This window comes from Rhinolophus hipposideros, assembly GCF_964194185.1.
Source record: "Rhinolophus hipposideros genome assembly, chromosome: 12".
Taxonomy (NCBI): Eukaryota; Metazoa; Chordata; class Mammalia; order Chiroptera; family Rhinolophidae; genus Rhinolophus; species Rhinolophus hipposideros.
Genome location: NC_138058.1, coordinates 8763911 through 8781347, shown reverse-complemented (window position 1 = coordinate 8781347; position 17437 = coordinate 8763911). Strand labels below are relative to the sequence as shown.

The 17437-nt window shown below is 37.8% G+C and overlaps 1 protein-coding gene across 3 annotated transcripts in view; it reads left to right on the top strand.

Annotated features, from left to right (window-relative positions):
• IL18R1 (interleukin 18 receptor 1) overlaps positions 1 to 7272 on the top strand; it is a 39072-nt gene extending 31800 nt beyond the window's left edge. For 2 of the 3 annotated variants that reach the window (XM_081068265.1, XM_081068263.1), the window contains exons 11-12: positions 3008 to 3166; positions 5079 to 7262. In XM_081068265.1, the coding sequence (XP_080924391.1) occupies positions 3008 to 3166; positions 5079 to 5455 (536 nt within the window). In that variant the 3' untranslated portion in view covers positions 5456 to 7262. Of the gene's footprint in view, positions 1 to 3007; positions 3167 to 5078 lie in introns of all 3 variants that reach the window. The other variant, XM_081068264.1, reaches the window with a different exon arrangement.
• Positions 7273 to 17437: the final 10165 nt, after the last annotated feature.

Sequence of the window (17437 nt, the reverse complement as noted above, 5' to 3'; positions counted from 1 at the left end):
GTCATTATTTCATGTGTATGCAGTATAATGGAAGGGAAAATTCTCCAAAGTGGAATTGCTGGAAATACAAACCATTTGTTTTTTGATAGATGTTGCCAATTTGCCCTCCATACTACTAACTACCTACCAACTTCAGAGGATGGGAGTAGCTTTTTTCCCATAGTCTTACCCACGACCTTTGGATATTTGCCAATGGGATAGGTAAAAAGTTGTATCTCCATGTAATTTTATTTGCATTTCACTTACTATGCAAGAGCACGAGAAACTTTACATTTGTTTAAGACTCATTTGTACTTCCCTTCTCGAAGTGCCATCCATTTACATTGCCCATTTTTCTATTAGGTTGTTGTCGGTATTTTTTTCCTTGTTTATTTCTAGGGACAATTTACATTTAAGGAGATTAGTCCATTGTCTATAATATGAAATGTAAATATTGTTCCCAAGTTATATTTCGTCTTTTGACTTTGCTTATGTGGAAGATTGTGTAATGTACTCAAATTTATCCTTTCGTTTATGGTTTCTGGATTTCTGGTCATAAGTAAAATAGCCTTTCTAATCCAAGTTATAAAAACAATTCTTATATTTTTCTTTTGAGCCTAATTATTCACATTTATAATTTTTAGTCTGTTAGTATAAAATTATCAAAGTTAATTAATTTAGCTTTGAAACTGCATGTTTGTGTGTGATTTTGCTATGGAGGGAGATGCTGTAACAAACTGGAGAAGGGGTCTGTATTTGATACTTTTATAAACAGGTCTCTCATAGACCAGTATGTATCTAAGAGTAGGCATTTGCTAATATCTCTGATTTTCAACTGAGATTTTTTTTTTTTTACTGTCCAGTTGTGTTTGACCTGATTCACAGATAATTTTTTCAATTCACATTTCTTAGTTTGCAATGTGGCGATGCACAGAGACATTTAGAGATGTGCTCTAAATTAGCTCTACTTAGTGTGGTCCATGGACAGAGATCAGTTGTGAGAAAGGCAGAAATGGAGATACAAGTACACAAATTAAAACTTTTATTGTAATTTGACATTGCTGCAATATTCAAAAATGGGTTCTGTATTGTTTTATGATGAATTGGGAATGAAGGAAACTAATCAACGAAAAACACCAAAATTAACTTAAAATGTGGTCATTCACCACACAGAGTTTGAGAAGCACTGGTCTAACTGACTCCTTATAGTTCCAAATGTCCATTCACTTGGTGGTTTCATTTATATAGAAGCAAAACAAACAAACAAAAATTATTACTTTCACTTTGTCAACTGTCAAAACCACCAAACCTTTCATTATCTGAGTTTAAAATACATTATAATATAAATTACAGATTTGCTAAACCGAGAAAGAGAAATGGTTAAAAAAATGAATTTGAAAGCTAACTAATTATCTTGAAAGCTAATTAATAGTTAAAAAACTAACTTTCCATGGGTAAGAGTAAAGCTATATAACGTGCACATCACAATATAAATTTGACTGAATTGTCTTCCCAATTTATTGCAGTTAATTTCATCCTGATTATAAGAAAAATATACATTTTCTAAAAAGCACGCTTCTTTATTTTTTACATCTTAGTGCCTGTTTTAAACACTGACCTAATGGCTATACTAATGGAAGCACTAGCTCTTACTTATACTAATAAATAGCTGCATTTCACAGCAGTCTAATAGAATTATCACTGATTCCACCAAGAACTGGCACTATTTTTACCAACTTTTCCTATCTTTGGTAGGCATGTGAATTCTGCAGATGTCTTGTCTTTTATGTACATGTAATTCTGCAAAGCAATTGTTATAAGTCAACCGTAGGTTCTCACCGGAACTGCTGAACTAGAATGCTGTAAGCAGAACTGAAGAAGCTTTTGTCCATTAGCAGAAAGTGTTGTCTTGTGAGCTTGGATGCCTTGTTTCCCCGCAAATAAGACTGATTCTTATATTAATTTTTGCTCCAAAAGACCCATTAGGGCTTATGTTCAGGAGATGTCATCCTGAAAAATCATGCTAGGGCTTATTTTCCAGTTAGGTCTTATTTTCAGGGAAACACGGTTTCCTGATATTATTGGGCTGGGCTGTTGAGCATAAATAATGGGATACCACAAGGTACATGCACCTAGAATGGTTTCATCCTATTAAATTTTAATAAAGGATCCAATAATATTTAGCCTTCAACTCAGTAGCACATTCATTAACCCCAATAATAGACCCAAGCATAAATCTCTTCCATCATCTAACCAATTGTCAATGGACAAGGGTAGAACATTCCTTTCTCACTTCCTCTACTTCCTGTACCATCATGATTAGTGTCTATTACATTATTTAAGACCTGAGTCAAAATTTACTTCTTTCAGAAGACATGTGCACAAAGATCACTCCTTATTCTCTGACCTGATTACTGCATTTGTTAGTTTTGTTTGTGTTACACTGTCTTGCATCTGCTAATGTGTTATTTGTAAAACTTTTCAAGTTGTTCCTTTAATTTCCTGATCTATAACTCACATCTCTCTCTATCCCTCTGTGGTGTCAAAAAGTGGGAGTCTTAACTTACATGCTTAGAAATTTTTTTGCTAATTGGTTGCTTGATTAGCATGTAAAGTTTTAGGATGCCATTTATATTTTTAATAATAATTGAATTTTTCCTTGTTTTTTACAACTTAAAAAAATCAGAAATAAAGTATAATGCATAAAAGAGAATCAAAGAACCAAAGAATATTTGAAGTATCTTAGGAATCACCTAGTTTCAAATATTCTTGTTTTATTTTTCAATTTGTTTTCCATCAAAAATATTTTCTTCATTTTTTTAACAGCTTCATGAGGTATAATTGATATACAAATACCAATTAACTGCACATATTTAATGTGTGCAATTCGATGAGTGTGGATGTGAGGATGTTATCAACTTTTCTTTTTCATTGATTCTGTTCCCATTTTTCAAGACTTGCACTCAAATCTGAGCTTAAATAAGCTTTTATTGACACACTAATTAAAAGACTAAACCTTATCTCCTAGATGGAAAAACATACGATGCTTTTGTGTCTTATCTAAAAGAATGCCGACCCGAGAATGGAGAGGAGCACACGTTTGCCGTGGAGACTTTGCCCAGGGTGTTGGAGAAACATTTTGGCTATAAGTTATGCATATTTGAAAGGGATGTAGTGCCTGGAGGAGGTAAGAAAGGGAATGCCAGATAGAAAACGAGTGGGGATGCTTTGTTTTTAAAAGATAAATAGCTTAGCCTCCCAAAGGCTATCCTGTTTTGCTTAAAAACAAAGAAATGATCGTGGTCCTCTAACCAGAAATGACCCCTAAATCCATAAAATCAATAGCAGGAAAACAAGCTAACTACGCTGCTTCCCGAAATGGCTTCTCTAGGACCTGTCTCTTCATTGCATTTCACAGTTCTCCGAAATTTTGGGAAAGGGAGAGAGTATTACATTTTCAGAACAAGGTCCAGGATTGGCATTATCATGAGGCATTTATTTAGAAGTGCCCCACAGTAATTAAGAATTCCTCTTTTCATAATATTGTGTACAGCAGAACCAGTTCCTAATTTAAAACATCGTCCTTTGGACTATGAACACAGGTTAATTCTTACCAGAAAATGCTTGTTCTTTGTTGTGTTGACATTGGTGAGAAAAGTACAGCAGAAAATAGGAGAGCTGGAAAAGGACAAGCAAAAGGAGATTTGGTGGTTCATAACGTATTTTAGTTATGCAATTCAAAATTTAAAGTTAATATAGGAACACAAATGGCATTAGCACATATTTTGAAGGAAACTACAGTCAGAATCAAAGAAATTTAGTAACATTTCCATGTTTTCTCTGAAGTCTTCCAGAGTAAACATTGGGAATCTCGTGTCAAAATGTTTCGGGTGCTGATGTATTACAAATACAATACAAATGTCTCCATTGTTACCATCCTTCATTCACCGGGCACTTTCTGAGTGCCATCCTCTGCAAATTCTGAGCTGGGCATTGAAGATACAGCAGTAAATAAGGACTAGTACTTGTAGTACAAATTAGAAAGGGAAAATATTAATATTACGAATTACAAAGAGAAAATATACCGCTTAATTACACATAACTTCTGAAAAGGAATAATACGCCATATTGTCGAATGCATACAACACTGTGGTATTTTTGTGTTGGTTCTTTGTATAAGAACTTAGAAAGCATTACTGCTTGCCTTTACATCAATTTGATTATTTTACCATTATTTTCTAGGGGTTATTTTGAAAAATAAATTTCTTCTTATTTCTTAAATAGAAATAATGTTTGTATTCTATTGTAATTAGTTTTGGTTAAAAGGGCCAGAGTTCTAGAACAGAGGTTGAAAAAAAAACAAAAACCAGAGGTTGGCAATCTACCACCCATAGATTACCATGGACTTTTCACCCTTACTGAAACACAGCTACAGCATTTGCTTACATGTTTTCTGGTTGCATTTTAAGTTGCAATAGCAGAGGGGCGTAGCTGTGACAAAAACGGTCATGACCTGCAAAGCCTAAAATATTTACTGTTGGGCCCTTTACAGAAAACGTTTGTCAATCTCTGGTCTAGAATACTGGCAGGGTTTTTGTTTTTGTTTTGTCTTATTTTTAAATTCTGATTTTATCATGCTCCCCCATATGTGTGTGGAGAGGCAAGACAGTGTAATAGAAACATGTACTCCAGAACCAGACCACTTGGGTTCAGATTCTGGTTCTGCCATTTACTAGCTGTGCTACTCTGGGCACGTTAGTTAACCTCTCTGTGTTTTGGCTTCCTCATCTGTAAAATGGGGGTGATGACAATTCTTTCTTCATAGGTTCATTATGATGATTAGATAAGTTAATATACATAAAACATTTAGAAGAGGGAGTGGCACAGAGTAAGTGCTAAGTAAGTATTCATCATCATTGTTAACTAGATAATTGCTTTTATTAGATGTATAACATTGAGAATAAATGGTTTGTCTTAAAGAAAAACTTATTAGTGAAGTTAAGAGTTAAATAGTACAAAATTAAACTGCAAAATGATTTTTCTCTCATGCTCACCCTTTCAGTTCTCTTAAATTAATATTCCACATCTTGCATTTTCAGCTGTTGTTGATGAAATCCATTCACTGATAGAGAAAAGCCGAAGACTAATCATTGTCCTGAGTAAAAGTTACATGTCTAATGAAGTCAGGTATGAACTTGAAAGTGGACTCCATGAAGCACTGGTGGAAAGGAAAATTAAAATAATCTTAATTGAATTTACACCTGTCAGTGACTTCACAGTCTTACCCCAATCACTAAAGCTTTTGAAATCTCACAGAGTTCTGAAGTGGAAGGCTGGTAAATCTCTGCCTCATAACTCAAGGTTCTGGAAAAATCTTCTTTATCTGATGCCTGCAAAAACGGTCAAGCCTTATAGAGATGAATCGGAAGTCTTGCCTTGCTTTCGCAGTACTGATTTTCAGAAAAGCGGATTGTAAAAAAGAACTCCTGACGCTCTGGGGATTGAGTGGATGAGCCTGTTTATAAAAAAATTTTGTTCAAAATATTTGATTCTATGAAAATCCAACTCAGTTTGTAAATGAAACTTCTCATTAGGTTGCCAGGAATCAGACTGAACCTTGAGCTGTGGTCGTGTGCTCTCAAAAGACTCTAGAATTCAAAAGAAAAGGATCTCCTCTTTTTCCCTCTTTCATAACTGGATATTGTGGCTCGGAATGATGCAAAATAACTTACCCCTTACAAAAAGGGCACATCTTTAGGAGTAATGTTAACTATTGCATTAAAGGATTTTAAGTTTATGAAGTGGTGTTTTCCATGAGCCAGTAGGTAACACAGTGACTGGAATGTTGCTTTCATGCTCCCACAATAGCTACATACCTCAAAACACCATGTACAGTGGGAGAGAGCTGGCAGGATTGCATGCCAATTAGAGGAGCAAGGCGTGTGCTGTAACAGGGCGTTGGCTGCAGGATGTGTCCAAATGTCCCAGCCCAGAAGCAGGGCCGTGGTTCTTGGAACCCTACGAAGGTACCACACAGGGCTTGCTTAACTGGGTCTATTTGTGGGAACTTCTTGAAAGGAACCCAAAATAACTTTTTATCTTTCATGAGAGACACAGATTTTAATTCAAATATTCTCTGGCTCTTTCAAAAATGGTCAAAAACATTTGTTGGTTTTACATAAATGTTTATATACAGGATGGGTGCCAGATCATATTAGCCATTAAGCAACAACAAAAAAAGATAGTTATTTGCTTGATTTTTTTTTTAAATTACATATTTAAAATGCCTTCAGGATGGAGGCAGCACAGCAAATGGTTTAGTATATGAGCTGTACGACCAAGGTCCTGGAGCTCAAATCCTGGGTTTGCAACTCCTGTGACCTCTGGAGCATTTTCTAACCAATCTGTGCCTCGGTTTCCTCACCTGTAAAGCTATAATTTATAATATTATACCTACTTTACAAAGTAACTAAATGAATAAATCAAGGGCTTACAACAGTTCTTGGCATGGACTTAATATTCTGTAAGTGTTGCTATTACTATTATTGTTATTATTAGGTAGATCAATTTTTTAGCAGTGGGCTAAAATGGAGGCAAGAAGGCAGGAAAGGAAAGATTTGGAGAGGAAGGCAGTTTGACTTGAGGGCATTTGTACTTGTAGAGAGAAGCACATAGGTGAAGCGTATCAGTAGAGCAAAAGATATTTCTTCACTGGATAAGTGCAACTTTTGACCCTAGAAGACATATATTTATCTGTCTCCCTAAAGTGAGCCCAGCACAGTGGACTGTCATGACAGCCCCAGCAGTAATGGCCGTCCAGGAAAATCATCGAGTGAGTGACAAATATCAGCCTAAAGAGAAAGGAAAGAGTTGGGTAAGTCTGGAAGGCTGCTTAGGGCATAGCGTATAGCATGAATGTTCCAGAAAAGTTTAGAGCAGAGACTGTTTAAAACAGTTGTAGTAGATATGGCTGGAAATGAAAGCATAATCAGATTTTCATTATATTTTCAGTGTAAGGAAGTAATTTAATTTTTGTAGAGCATACAATTATGTGTGCTAGTTGGGTGGGTAAAAAAAGTAAAAGAATTGTGATGCTAACATGTTTTATATGTGAAAATATAAGGTCAGGAGAAATTTTATTGTCATTATAGTCTCTAATACATAGAATCATTATGATTTTTTATTAAGTATGCTTTAAAATATATGAAATGCATTTTTATTAAATGTGTACATTAAATATATGCTTTAAAATACATTAATAAATGATTGGTCCAGTGCCTTTATTTTTGAAGTGTCCTGATGTCTGTTTCATTTTAAGTCTAAATGTAGATTCCTGCCTGTTTAATAAGGTACGGGTCATTTCAAATGAACTCCTACATCTATCTTTTTTTTAAATGTCAAATCACTTTGTGTCTACCTTCTTCGTTTTCCCTTTCATTCAGAAGCAAAAGAAGAATTCCTTTCCCTCTCTCACAAGGCCCCTCAATACTCAGCACAAATATTAGGTCTTTCCATACCGGTTAATTAATGTGCATACCTTTGAATTTAAGTGCAAATATTTCTAATAAATAACTTTTATTGATATAATGATATCGTTCTCTGCTATGACTTCAGATATGCTTAAATTGTGGAGTCCATTTCAGAGCACCAGGGAATAACCATCTCTAAGATGTATGAAGAAATATCTCTTGTATGTCTATTATGTACTGGAAGCATTTATTAAATCAGAGTTTTACTCTTGTACATCAGAGAGAGACTTTATAACCTATATATTCTAAACCTAGGAACTTGAGACATAGTAAGTTAACTAACTTACTATGTCTGACTTGACCCAGGTCACAGAACAAGCAAGTGTGACAAGACTGGGATAGAGAGATGTTCATCCTCTCTTTGGAACTGCTTGTTGGACAGTGAGACTTGGGTTACATTTCTGGAGCCTGCAGGCACTTTCCTGGAGAGGCACCTTATACTAGGAGTGTCTAGGACAGAGTCCTGCAGAGAGGAAGCAGGGCTGCTTAGAAGTGGCTCACAGGAGGAAAAATAGCACAAAGAACCTTCAGGCTTTCTTCTAGGTTACTAGGGTAAGGATTGGGGGCTGGGGAGAGGGGAAATAGCACTCAAGACTTCCACAAGGTGAAAGTACCCACTTGACTGGAGCATGCCCACTGTGTCGTCTGCCAAGGTGTGGGGAATTAGACCCTGACAGGTACCAGGAGCTCACCCTGGTATTGTCAGCTTACCAGGACTATCTGCAAGGCGCAGAGAGGATGAGCTTCCCCTGTAGTTGTCAACATGCTTGTGTGAAGTAGGGACGCTGACAAAACCAGTGGCCAAGGCTGAGTTGAAGCATAGCTTTAAATACTCAGAGAAAATAACTCATCATCTGGGCCTGAAGTGCAGTTCTGAGGGAGGGGATGCAGGGGTTGGAGGAAGCCATCTTTCTGAGCAAAAGCTACTCTGAGAGTCCAGATTATGAGCAAAGGAAGGCTCTTCAGGAAGTAGTCAAGCCACAAATCTAACAGAAAACAGGATGTGTGTGCTGTGGTAGGATACAGGGTCTTTCCAGTCCCACCTGCATGCCACACCGATAGTGACCACCGTCCTGGGAGCTCTGAGACCACACCTGTAATTCTGAGTGAGACTTATGAAAACCAGCTTCTATCTCTGCTGCCTGTATTGTGGATTCACATATTCACACAACCAGGAATGCAATGTCCCATTTATACAATTGCTACAACTTATACAATTGCTATTTAATAATTAATGGTGAATGTTAAAAACAGACTTTCAAATTACGTTTTTGGAGTCCTCAGTTTCTCAGAGATGCCTCTAATTGCTCTTCTTGTTTGATTGCATTGGTGATTAAACCTCTAATATAATGTTAAATGATAATGGATGTAGATATCCTTGTCTTGTTCCTATCTTTAGTGGGAAGGCCCTAGTGTTTCCCCATTTAGTATAATATTATTTTACATATCCACACCATGAATATATTTAAATAATTTAAGAACATCTCCATTAGTTCCAATTTTATTAAGTAATTTTTTCAAAAACATAAATGGGTGCTGACTTTTGTTCAGTGCCTTTTCTGCAGCTACGGAGATTATCATGTGATTTTTGTCTTCTTAGAAAATAATAATGTTCTCATAATGTCAAAGCATTCTTGCATTTCTGGAATAAATCCCACTTCATCATTTTTTAAGATAACCTTTGTATTTAAATCATTAATAGTTTATTTAGAAATTTGTGTATTTGTTTCTAAGCAAAATTGATCTCCAGTTTGTGTGTATGTATGTGTGTGTGCAATCTTTAAATGTTGTTTAATGTTAGGGAACAGTGAAAAATCAGTACACATTTGAGAATGTTCTTCACTGTGAGAGGTCAAGATTACCAATAAAATGGAGCTTGGAGGAAACGGAGATAAGCCAAACAAAAAACATATTTATAAACAAATTTTAATTTTCTCAAAGAAATAATGTTATACCAAAGCATAGTAAAGTGGAGTTGGAAATTAAAAATAACTGAAGTGGAAAACAAAATATCGGAATTGGAGGATGGTGAAATGTCACCCAGAACATAAAACAACATAAAACAAAAAGTTAAATACCTTGAAAATAGAGGAGGAAAAAAGAATTAGAATATTGGTCTAAATTAAAGTAATAAAATATAAAGTGAAAATAAGTAGACACCTTATAAAATGAGAAGATAAATTAAAAAAAATATTTTAGAAATAATTGAAGAAAATATCTCAAAATTGAAGGACATGAGTTTCCAGATTTTAAGAGCTACGAATTACTCAGTAAAATGCCTAAAGAAATGCCTTCAAAATTGGAAGTAAAAATAATGTGCTTCCTAGAGTTCTATATTCAACCAAACAATTATTTAAATATGAGGACAAAATAGAGTTTTTCATACATATAAGGTCTCATATTTACTTCCCATATACCCTTTGTCTGAGGTCTACTGGAAGAGGTGGGCCTCCAAAAAAGAGCATTCCCTAAGAAGAAAACAGTTTAGGGTGCAGAAACAGGAGATCCAATTTATAAGAGTAGTAAAAATTATCTCCAGGCTCATGGCAAATGGAAACCTAAGAAAGGCAATTGTGCATGAGCTATATTTGAGTAGAAGAGCAAGTTCCACACAGACCGTTTTCAGGAAGAAGATAGATTTCCTAGCGTGCTGAATGCACTGAGTGGCAATTTACATTTCTAGCGGAGAATTTAGAAATGAATTAACAATAAGTCTAGAGAAATATATAGGTTACCCCTGTATAACACGGTTGATAAGTTCCTAAAAAATGCCGTGTTATGCGAATCTGTGTTATACGAAACCTAGAACTAGTACAAAAACGGGAGTTAGGTTCCAAAACTTAAAAAGAAATACCATTATATTTTTATAATCAAGAAAAATATCTTTATTAGAACAATTTTCACCAAAAGTATAACATATTAACATGTAGTAAATAATGTTTTCTTTGTTATCACTAATAAGCTTTTATTACGTTCCGTGTTGTTCGGGGACTTCCCTAATTTCGAATGAGATATCTTTTGCTCTTAAAAGCTCTTATTACGCTCCGTGTTGTTTGGGGATTTCTCTAATTCTCAAACCGTGTTAGAGTGAAACTGTGTTCTAGGATGCCATGTTGTACGAGGGTTTTCCCCAATTCTCAAACCGTGTTAGGGCAAAACCGTGTTATAGAAGTGCCGTGTTATATGGGGGTTACCTGTAATCAAATGAGGAAAAATAAGTATTAGCTTCGAGTGGAACAAAAGTTGGTACATGCAAACAAATGTCAAATAGCGCTTGATGGCTCTGCCATAAATAATATTTACCTGGTCACTGTGGTGTAAACATTAAATATTTATTTAATTAAAATTATGATATAACTATATTTGGAGGCTAAAGGGAGTGTGCTTGTGGTGGGACCTAGGGTAAGGCACACCTTTCATTGTTTGGAAGTCAACAGATTATATCTATTAATAAACTTTGTTTCAAGTCAAGGTTCTGAAATAGGCAGGCTACCCTTTGCCTTCTCATTAATTCCTGCTCCATTCGTGGCAGTATCTTCCATACTCCAACATTAGTACTTGGATGGCCAGTACTAATGGAAACTTTTCAATCCTTCTGCTTGATTTCTCTGTTGTATTCAATACCATTCGCCCCTCTTGTCTTCTTGAAACCTCCCTTGGATTAGTGAAATCATTCCCTCCTTGTTCTCATAGCCCCATTTTAATATTTCCTTTTCACATCACTTTAGTGGTTTCTATTTCTCTGTCCCATGCCCCCTCCCCCTAAAAATTTCCAGGTCCCTTTCTGGACTCTTCGCTCATGCTTGCCTGTCACTTCATCTAACCTAAAGAGCAAAATCTTTCTGCCTATCTGAGACCTGGTTTCTGAGCTCCAGAAGAATATATTCAGCTCTCTGTTGGGTAGCTTTACCTAGAAATGTACATAGCATCTAAAACTCAACTATTTATATTAAACTATTCTAATTTCTCTAAGCCTACACTTCTAACTACATTCTCCGTCTTGCATAATAAAACCATTTTCTTCCTGATGACAGACCAGGAAGTTGAGTATCATCTATAGTAGTCCCCCCATATCCATGTGTGGGGACAGAGCCAGGAGTGCAGTTTCCAGGCTCTCGGCCTCACGTGGAAAGGTGCTCACTCGGGTAGTAAATGGCCATCAACTGTGATTGAATGGCCATCAGCTATGGCTAGTTGGCCGTCAGCTGTAACCAGTGAGCCTTTGGCCGCTAATATAACTGCTGTGGCTACGCTACCAGAAAATGGGGCTAGCAAGAAGATGGTGGCTGAGGTAGCAAGTTCAGATTACAGTTAGCACTGCGGATTGCAGCTAGCAAGTGAGGTTGGTTGGCAGAGAAGTGGACAGCAGGTTTCTCATCGTGCGGCTCCTGCTTCCTGTGTCTCCAACCCAGCCGCCAGTGAGAATATAGTGGTATGACTACCCTGTCGATGGCTCCGTGGGTGTTCCTGTTTGGCCTCACCATGTCCTGCATTCTTATGTGCGGAGCAGAAGCTGAGACCCTGCATTTTACCATATTTTCACATTCCATGGTTTCAGTTGCCTGCAGTCAATCACAGTCCAAAAAGTTAAATGGAAAATTCCAGAAATTAACAATTTATAAGTTTTAAATTGCACGCTGTTCTGAGTACTGTGATGAAATCTCATGCCTTCCTGCTTTGTCCTACTAGAGATGTAAATTGTCTCTTTGCCCATCATCTCCAGGTTGTATATGCTACTTTTCCATCGTCACTTAGCAGCTGTCTTGTTTATCAGAGAGAGAGACTACATTCACATAACTTTTATTACAGTATATTGTTATAATTGTTCCATTTTATTACAGTTATTGTGAATCTCTTACTGTGCATAATTTATAAATTAAACTTTATCATAGGTATGTGTGTATAGGAAAAATCATAGTGTGCTTAGGGTTCTGTAATATCCATGGTTTCAGCCATCCACATTCTGCTTCCTATAATCTCTTTGGAAAAAGCCTGAAAAACAAAACAAAACAAAAAAAACCCTCCCATCCACCTGGAATCCTACACAGATTCGTGATCAATGATGGATATAGTTTGGGCTCATTTCTAGCTATAATTGCTATTTCCCTCTCCTATCATCCCACCCTCACGTCAGCAAAACACTTCTTCGGGCTTCATCCCAAAGTGAACTTAGTCTCCATTTATATTTTATGGTATCCTCTAGTTATATGTAGACATAGCCCTGGGCCTTTGATGTGCTCAGATGAATCAGCATTATCTTCGTTAGAGTATCAGACTCGTGAGGGAGTGTGTTATCTGGACTTAACCAAGATGCTTTCTAGATAGGCCTCTTTCTGACCATTGTGGTCTCAGAGTGTTATAAGGTCCTTATTAACTTAAGTTCTTCTATCAAAGGAACAGAGGTGTTCTTAATAATATTTTATATATTGAAGCTTTCTCTGAATAAATAGGTACAGAAACTACCTTGGTCACTTTAGACTTTAAATGTATTTCTCTCTCTGTGCCAATAAACTCTTGCTTCATATAAATGCTGTCAGAAAAAGATATTTTTTCTTTCAGAATTCAAAAATTAAACGTAAGAAAAGGTTTAGCTTATATCTTCAAGGTTGTACTTTCAGGGGTTAGTGTTAGAAGGTGAAAAAAAAAAAAAAACAACCCACAGTTGAGCAATAAAGTGCTAATAGTCTTTACAGGAAATTCCTGTAAAGGAAATAGTCTTACTCACTTTTCAACTAAACCTAACCACAAACCTTATCTGTTGAGGGGTTGGCCAAAAGGTTTTAGATGTTTCATCTTCAAGGCATTTCCATCTACTGATAGAGGTAGTTATTTGATTTTCCTCTGTAAGACCATAGATTTGACAATACCAGTGGTCACTTGTAAAATCCGACAGATTTTCTTTTTTCTCCCAGTGTAACCCATTATTTCTAAACTTGTGAGAGTTAAATGACTATTGTGTCTTCTCCAGTTATTTCTCTGGCTAGGACGAGGTACAGTAGAACTCTTTGAAAATGGATATTCTCATATGTTTTTCTTCAGATGGAAAAGCCAGCAGTCACTGAAATGACTTGACGTTCCTTCCTCTTTTTTATGTCTTAAGAACAGGAAACGAAGGTAAGACAATGGTACTTTTTTTTCCCCCACTAGCTTTCCTAACCAGAAAAGGTAAGCTGAGAAATGAATTGCTAACACAATTCCTTTTCATAAAATATTTTGTAATGATGGATGTGCTGTTTAACTAGCAAAATTTATATCTCTGTATATCTTGAGGCTTCACTTTACAAAACAACTGGTGTTTATAAAATAAACCTGTTTACAGTGCTTTGAGCATTTTGGGGGAAAAGTGAAGAATAGAGGGACTCACGATGGTTGCCAACTTTGACACCTGCCTCCCCCAGTATTTTCTTCTCTTTTACCTTTTCCCATCCAAAGCTTTGGTCAGTGAAATTTTCAGTTCATTATCAACCAATGATAGTTGAAGCTGTAGCCTTGACTAACCGAGGTGGGTGATCCTCAATCTCTGACGAAAGAAATGTGGTTCTGCTAATGAAAAAGATTTTGGAGGAGAGACCCTTCAGATACGTGAAACCATCCTGTTGGGCTCTTGTGTCTTTCTGTGAGGCAACAGCATGTGGAGATGGGAAAATCAGATTCATTGAGAACCTCTACATCTGTGCATAAACTACTCTCCTAATACCAGATGTGTGATTAGTATTACTAGAGGGGGCCACTATTTCAAGCAACATGAGCTTTGATTGTCCGTCAGTAAAATGAGAGGACAACAGTCATCTTCCAGAGTATTAACAGAAAGTATGTGAGAGACCAGGGGCCCACAATATTCAGTGCCACTTGTCCATCACTTTACTTCCTGAACAGAGAGTCTGCAGCCTGGTTTGCATTCAGGTGCCCAATGCTCGATAATCGATAGACTCTGCAATTCCTTTCGATTCACGGAAGCATTTTAGTGATGGTGGAATGAAAGGCATAGACATTAAATGGTCTTAAAGAGGTTGATGTTGACAAACAACATCAGTTGGGTCATCCCACATAAATGGAGTTTCCAGAATGGACTTGTTCTTGGGTTGGTTAGTCACCAAGAGTGCTGGCAACAGCTACTACAACTCAGCATGGACCCACCTCCCCAAGCTCTATTCTTGTCGCTGTGGACAAGCTTTCTTTCCAAGGGTGCTTCTTGGATCATAGCGATCACTCTGACACTTGTTTATAATGTAGATTCCATGTTCTCCTTGAGAATCTGATTCAATAGAGTTTGGAGAGCCCAGAAATCTGCGTTTGTGTTCCGGTGATTCTTATAATCAAGATAATTTAAGAAACACTGTCTTAACACTTATAAACAAGTGTTCCGGGTGATTCTTATAATCAAGATAATTTAAGAAACACTGTCTCAGAGACAAAACTGTCATCTGGAAACAGCCCCAGGCTGCCTGAGGTCCTAGGCAAGCAGGTGAGTTCATCTTAGAGAGAGCACCTGTCCCCTCAAGGTTGGGATGGATATTCCCATCACGGGCTGAAGACTGCTGGGTGCCATGGTAACCACTTTGCTATGGTCTCAGACATTCAACCATAGAATCACAGAATGTTAGAACTGAGATGATTTTAGCAATCATGCAATCCCATGGTTTCCAAGTCAGGGAGCTTTAAAAAAAAATACAGGTTTCCCAGCTAAATCCCCAGAAGTTCTGATTCCCTACCTCTAATGGGGAGGAACTACTGATACATCCAAATAATTTATTTTTTAGATAAGAAAACTGAAGCACAGAGAGAGGCTAGGTGTCTTAACTGGAGTCACACAGCAAGTTAATGTTTAAACCTAGATTGTTATGCATTTGTTCTGACTCCTCCTGAAGTATTCTGCATTTATTTGAACAACAGAAGTGATGGTGATTTATGAATGAAAGTTTGTCCTGGGATTTGGAGATAAGATTTCTGAAACAGCATCCCTACTCTTAAGAAGCTCCCAATCTAACAGGAGAACACAGTATCTGAAATAACAATTATACTTGGGTGTGGATAAATTATAAAACAAGGAATCGCTGAGCTCTTCTTGTTAGCCAGACACTATTCTTGGAGAAATCATGAAGTCTGAAAAAGAGAGTTCCTACTGCTATGAGCTTCAATTCCAGTGGGAGAGGAGTTTTCAAAACAAGATATTTTCAGACAATAATGTGTCCTAAGTGAAAGTGATATCAGATGGGTTGCTGGCTAGTGCAGTGGTCAGGAGAGAGGGATGGGTTTCATTATGCAGGTGGTCAGGGAAGTTCTCTCTGGGGGAGATATCCAAGATAAGACATAAAGGAGCCAACTCAGGTCACACAGGGCTTTACACATGGTGCTTGGGAATCGATTCTTTATCTCATGGGCATGGAAATTACATCCTCAGGTTCACATTTTAGGAAGATGCCTCCAGGGATTGGAGACTGTTCATTCAGGGGCTTTGTGGGCAAAGGAAAGAAAGGCAAGGGGGGCAGACCAAATCTTGGAAGGCAGTTACTTTAATCTGCCTCATTCCTTGACTACAGGCCTCATAAGGAAGAGTCACCAGTTGTCACCAATGGGGATAAATAACGCAGTGACGCTACTCTCTGCCCTGGCACTCTTCAAGGCTCTCTGCCACCTATTTCACTGTGTCCCTTCTTCAGTGAGCACTCAGCAAGCAGCCAGGTGGAAACATCCTGCACTTCCAGCTCCGACCTGGGCAAACTGGTCTGGATAGACCTGCCCACGCTGAGTGGCTCTGCTTGCCTCCTGCCCAAGATAACCTCTCTGTGGTTTGCAGGGTTGCAGGGAGGAAATCTCAGAGAAAATTGTCCATGAACCCGCTCCTCACTCTATTTGACCTGCAACCCTGCCGACTCATTCCTCTCATGGTGGAATTATGTCAAAACTCTCCTTTCCTCAACAAACACCACCCTGACTACCCTGCACAGTGTAGCGTGTGGCAGGCATGACTTGTCCCCACTCCCCACACTCCTTCCCTTACTCCCTCATCACTGCTCAGCTTTCCATCTTCTCACCCCCGCTGTGCATGCTGATCTGACCATTGGAGGCCAAACCTAGTGGACACTTTTCAGTATTTTTTTGCCCGATTCCTCTGTAGCTCCAAACTTTTTCTGTGCTTAGTCTCAGGGTGGTCTCTGTGTTCTGTATCTTTTCTTCCTTTTGGGTTTATCCTTTGCAATGTTCCTTTGGCCCTGACCCACCTTTCTAGGCTGGTGTTCCTCAAGGAAGTCTATCTGCCCTTTCTTGGCAGCTGACAGACTTCTCTGGCCTGAACACCCACCTATGCTGCTGACCTAGGTCCCTCTCTGAGTCCCACCCTGCTGCTTTTGGAATGCTTCAACTGGATCCCCAAAGACACCTTAAGTTCAGTGTTTCTGCTAGAGAAACATTAATTATTGATAACTCATTTATAAATATTAAAGTTACTCCCTCTTCCTGCACCTGAAGATGTTGGAGACATGGTGTGTGAGTGTGTTTGTGTGTTTGTGTGTATGTGTGTGTGTGTGTGTGTGTGTGTGTGTGTGTCTGTTGGGAACTGGTTGAAAATGAAGACTACTGTAAGATGTGGAGAGCCAAGTATTTCTTCTTGAGACAAGATGGACACACCTGGAAAGAAATATTCTGGGAAAGTCATGGGTGGAGGGAGTGGTTGAAGGAATGACCAATAAGCGCAGGGAGGAGTGAAGAAAGGAACTTGCATGGCTGGTTAGATGTGGAGAGAGCGACATTGGTTTTGTGAGCTCCCTAAGAAATACAGATGTTGTGGGGAAAAGATTTTTAAAGACAACTTTCAGAGTGGCCATATGATATTTAGTGTAACTTATTTTTTCTTCCTTCCCTCCTTCTTCCTTTCCTTCCTTCCTTCCTTCCTTCCATCTTTCCTTCCTTCCTTCCCTCCTTCCTTTTCT